Source organism: Lindgomyces ingoldianus (genome assembly GCF_010093535.1).
Source record: "Lindgomyces ingoldianus strain ATCC 200398 unplaced genomic scaffold BDR25scaffold_25, whole genome shotgun sequence".
In the NCBI taxonomy this organism is placed as follows: domain Eukaryota; kingdom Fungi; phylum Ascomycota; class Dothideomycetes; order Pleosporales; family Lindgomycetaceae; genus Lindgomyces; species Lindgomyces ingoldianus.
Genome location: NW_022985186.1, coordinates 999,772 through 1,005,307, shown reverse-complemented (window position 1 = coordinate 1,005,307; position 5,536 = coordinate 999,772). Strand labels below are relative to the sequence as shown.

Here is a 5,536-nt window from a genome sequence, read left to right as displayed (position 1 = left end):
ATAATACTTTTAAACAAAACATAATACTTTTAAACAAAACATAATACTTTTAAACAAAACATAATACTTTTAAACAAAACATAATACTTTTAAACTAATATGCTACAACTATATATAGAGTCTTTTAAAAGAAAATGAATAATTAACACGCTAGATAACTATTATAATCTAATTCTACAGTTAACTTATAAAAGCTAGATAATAATAAAAAGTTAGTAATTATTAAGCACATAGTTAAGCTATATACATAAGAATTTTCCTCTTAGCTAGTAGCTGTAGCTAATATTGCTAATTCTTTACACAATAAGCATAATATACGCTATATTAGCATAAACTAACTTAGTATATATGTAAAGTGTTATCTAAAGCTTAAAGTAAAGTTTTAAGTATAAGTATAGTTAGTAGATGTCTAGCTTATTATAAAGCCTATTTTATTACAGTTGTATATATTATTATCTTAGATGCTATACTTAGCTTTAATATTCTTTATAAGGCTAAACTAGCTTTATATTACTTAATAATTCTTATAAAAAGGTTTTTTATAGTTATACTTACACTTAACTTTACTTTACGCTTTAAATAACATTTTATAAACATACTAGGCTAGTTTATGCTTATATAGCTAGATTACACTTTATATATAAAGAATTAGCTATATTAGCTATAGTTACTAGCTAAGAGGAAAATTCTTATGTATAGTACTTAAGTATATGCTTAATAATTACCTACTTCTTATTATTACCTAGCTTTTATAAGTTGGCTGTAGAATTAGCTTATAAAAGTTGTCTAGCGTGTTAGTTATTTATTGTCTTTTAAAAAACTTTATACATAGCTATAGCATGTTACTTAGAGAGTGTTGTATTTTATTTAAAAGCCTAAAGTGTAAGCTGTATCTAATGTTCTTTTAGCGCATCTAAGTAGTGTTATTAGGAATGTATTAGTGTAGAAAAGGTAGTTTAGAAGGGTCTTAGCAAAAGTAAGCAACTTAGATGTGTAAGCAACTTGCTTGTAGTGTGCGTTAGTAAGCTATTTAATATATAACTCTTTACTAAGCTATATAGTATAGTTAACTTTATTATAGTTAGTTTAAATGCTAAGAAACTAGTTTAGTTTTTTTATAGATTAGATTTTATAAATTTTTATATGCTTAATTTTAAATTAGTCTAAGTACTGTTTATACTTTAGCAAGTAAAAAATAATAATATTATTAATATAAAAGTAAACTATAAGATCTTTATTAATAAAAAAATAACTAACTTTAAAAATTTAAAAAAAGCTAAGCTTTTTAAGCAACTTAGTAAGTTTTAAATACTAAAGCCTAAGTATATTTTTAAGTTTATAAAAAGCTTAAAAAGGTTTAAAAGCTTACTAGAAGTAATAGTAGCCTAGTAGTAGGTTATAATATGCTTAGGTTAGAAGCTTAGTGTTAATAAAAGCGCTAGTAGTGTTATATTATTACATAATTAGGCTAAATAAGGCTATCATAGCGATAAGCGCTTTAAAAACGCGTGCTACTAGAGTAGTAGCATATGTTTTAGCTATAGTAACTTAGAGGTTGCCTTATATATAAAAATTAACCTTTAATTTAGTTAAAAAACCTTTAGTCTTAAATTTATACTTATATAATTATTTTAAAGGTATTGCTTAAGTATTTATAGCCTCTGTAATAAAAACTAGCTTAAATGCTTTTTTTAATAAAAGTCTATAAATGTAATCCTTATAGCATGCTTCTAGCTCTCTAAGAATTAGTAGTAGTATACCTTATAGTAAGTTTTAGGCATAGAAAGTAGATAATCCTAATAAAAAGCTTTAAAAGTAATAGTAGTAGATTTAGTAAAGTTTTTAATAAAGCTTAATATAAAGGCAAAATACTAGCTAGACAGTTTAGTAGTAGTTGATATAAGTGTAGTAGTGTATTATTAACATCTTAGTCTACTCTCTCTCTTTATAATGTTTAATTTATTAGTAGTAGCTGTACTACTAGAAGAGCTTAGTCTAGTAAAGTCTTTAAGCTAGGTGTAAAAAGTAAAGTTAGATTAAATAATAATATTTTAAAACTTATAATTAATTATAACTATATACTAAGTAGTTTTAGCTACTTAAGATAATAATTATTAGTTTTAAAATGTATAGCTATATTGCTAATGTCGCAACTGCTCATTGGGAAGCAATAAGAAGCAAGTCTATTAACTATAAGAGGCTTATAGGGAGCCTGCCTATGTAGTGGGAGGTTAGGCGCCAAGTGTCTCAGGCTGCTCGTCCGAAACACAGGCGCGATACTAGGACCATGTGCTCTCTTACGCGGCAACTTATTTGTAAATAAACTTTAATAACTAATAGTGTTTTATTATTAAAGCTATTATTTAGCATGTTACTAAACTAATTTTAAAAGACTAAGTTAATATTAGTTTTTTTTCAAGTTAACTTTTAAAATAGTTTTTAAAGTTATGTTAGAAAAAAGTAGATAGTAGAGAGACTCTTGCTAGCGCATTTTATAGAGCTAATTACTAAGCTTTTTATTACACTTCTTAAGCTTTAAAAGCTTCTTTAAAAAATTAGGATAACTTTTATTATTTAAAGTATTAGTTAAAGTAAAAAAGGTTTTTATAATAATGTTACCTTTAACTACTTCTTATAGTAGCTTATATAAAGCGTAGTTATTTAGTTTATAGAAAGAAGTGTTATTAAATATAATATTATACACTTAGTAGACATAGTTATTTGTTAGATTCTATCTCTAATAGATATTTTAAGAGTTATACTTACATAAATATATAATAAAAGCTTAGAGTATAAGCTTATATAACTTTATAGTTCTTTTAATAAGAACATACACCTTAACACTAATTTAGTAAAGGTAACAGCAGTCTAGTTTCTTACAATATAGCATTTTAAATAGTATCTTCTAATTAAGTAATTAAACTATTGTATAGTGAAGCATATAACTTCGAAAACTAAATATAGTGTTTTTTTTAAAGATTTTATAAATTTACTAACATAAGTAAAACTTTAAGCTTAAACAATAACTATCTAGCTAAAGTGTTTAGCTGCTATTAGCTTCTAGCGTATATAGTAGCGCTAGCTTTAAAGTAATGCTCTATATGATTGTAACACCTAAAGGTTAAGAGTTTAAGTCTTAGTAATCACTCTAGCTTAGATCATAACAGAGGCTATAATTAGAGTAGAGTAGATATATATCCTTAGCTTTATGTCTTAGAGGCTAAGACAATAAAGGGAGGAGGTAGTGTGTAACAAGGTAGGCACAGTCCACTACGTGGCCTTCTCTCGCTTATAGAGGTTTAGGCTAGACTAGAGACAACCGCTAGTGCTAGTGCTAGCTCTAGCATTATCTATATATATATTATACTATGCAAGAATACTTAGCTTAAGTATTCTCGTGCGTACCTTTTAGTACAGTAAGGAAAGTCGTATAGTATTAGCTTGGCAGGCAGGGCGCCTACCTTATTACAAGAAGGTTATTGTCTAGTTAATTAGGCTTAGCTAGTAAGTAATCTATAATTAGTATGTTTAGAATAGACAGAAGGTTGTTGTCTTGTTAATTAGGCTTAGCTAGTAAGCAATCTGTGATTAGTATGTGCTAAGGTTTGCAGAGCCCTCTTAAGCTAGATGCAAAAGCTAAATGTATAGTAGTGACTATAGTACTAGTTAGGAGCGCAACTCTAGGCTTATAACTCTTGCATAAGCTAAGAAGAGGTTATATAGTAAGTAAGTTAACAAGGTATTAAGATCTAAACAAAGTAGATTATATAAGTGTATTATCAGGTCTAAGGAGCGCAAGAGAACTCTAGGCTGACTATATACTGTACAAGAAAGAAACTAGTCCTAATAAGTGAATAGTGCAGTAGATGGGTATGCTATCGCATGAGACACGTGCGATAAAAACTACTAGGCTGTACTTCTTAGAGGCGCTAAAAAAAGTTCCTTTTGCCTAGGAAAAAGCTAGACTAAGCATGGGTATTAAACAGGCTGGTGTTCAGTGATTAAATGTGATTGAGTGTGTTCCTATTAGTGGAACAGGGGTGCAAAAAATGTTATTGCATTATCTATGTACGCAGCAAACCAGGCCCATAACTGTTGCAAGTGGCAAAAGGTCAACCTCATGCCAAGCAGAACAGAAGATATAGGCTGATAAAATACACGCGCGACACCCAGCATGCCTATCATGACCCCTGCCTCATTCATGTTATGCGCATTCTCTGCAGTGACAGCCGGTTCCTGTAAGGCCGACCTTATCACCTCAAACCACCCCGTGATCTTATCGTAGATATTATTCCCATGACGTTTCTAGTCGATCTCCCCAAGTCTTCTTGCCTTAAGTTCGGGATGTCGTTTCTTAGAGGCTCAAGGCCAGCGATGATATAAACTTCATTTGTAGAGGTTCGCTAAGGCTACATATTAGTAACAGAAACCTCACAATTGCCCTTTTCTCCTCTGGGGCGAGATATTGCTGGCTTCGGGCCTGTTCTATTCGTGACCGTCGTCCGTGTTCCCGATGTTAGAGAGTGACTAGAGGGTCTGATAGGGCTGCATATGGGACATCAAGAGGGAGAACTTGCCACAAAATCTCACTGGCCAGATCCATAATAGCGAAAGTGGTGATAATTGTAGCAGCACAAGAACGAACTATTATTCTTTTCAACATTGCTCTTAGGCTAAAATAGCTTACTATTAAGTTATTTTAAGCTATTTTTATCGCTTTTAAACTTTCTAGTATCTTAGTTCTTTTATACCCAATTAGTCTATTAGAAGTTTTAGTAAGTTTTTATAGTTAAGTTTTCCAAGGTAATGTGAGAGGAAGTAATTCAACGTACCACAGAGGTTGTGCCTTAGGACGACAGTTGCAAGGAACCTACTTCACATTGCGTTTAGATCATTGGCGGAACTTGTCAGGACTAGACTTGATTCGGGTGAATGAAAGGAGACATTGGACGAATGCTGTTCTGTGTGCAAGAGAGATGGCAATACATTGTTCTCGTGTGGATATGTGAGATGTAACGCATCTAATAGTACTCGTCACCAGCCTCCTGCTGTTCTTCTTCTACCTCCTCCTCCTCCTCCTCCTCCTCCTTCTGTTCTTCCTGCTCTTCCTCCTGCTCCTTGTCTTCTTCATGGTCCGCCACCGCATAACCCCCAGCCGCGCCAGCAACTACTCCCAACCCTCCCGCAGCTGCATACCCACCCATATGAGATCCCGATGCCCGACTCTGCGTAGGGGCTGAGTAATTGTAGGTATTCGCACTTTCGTATCCAGTGTTCTCATTGCCCAGACCTCGAGCTTGATGATAGCTTTGCGGGGGATATCCAGATCCTGGGTATGCGGTAGCTAGAGGGGCATGTGATGATCCTGGGTACGTTGTAGCAGGAGGGGTGTGTGTCAGTCCTGGATATGCATCATACTTGGTGTTGCTCTGCGCGTTGTAAGGCTCGTGCCAGGATTGATTGTTATAGGACTGACTTCCATAACTAGTAGGCACGGGGTCTATGGGGTGGTAAGATTCTGCAATACCATCAGTAG

The 5,536-nt window shown here is 32.6% G+C and overlaps 1 protein-coding gene across 1 annotated transcript; it reads right to left on the bottom strand.

Moving 5' to 3' along the window:
* Positions 1-3,978: 3,978 nt before the first annotated feature.
* Positions 3,979-4,663, bottom strand: BDR25DRAFT_357757 (uncharacterized protein; the record flags this gene model as incomplete). The annotated part of the gene is made up of 6 exons (XM_033695847.1): positions 3,979-4,023; positions 4,082-4,117; positions 4,168-4,257; positions 4,302-4,384; positions 4,436-4,545; positions 4,581-4,663. 6 exons carry the CDS (start codon positions 4,661-4,663, stop codon positions 3,979-3,981), a joined length of 447 nt encoding a protein of 148 aa, XP_033545244.1.
* Positions 4,664-5,536: the final 873 nt, after the last annotated feature.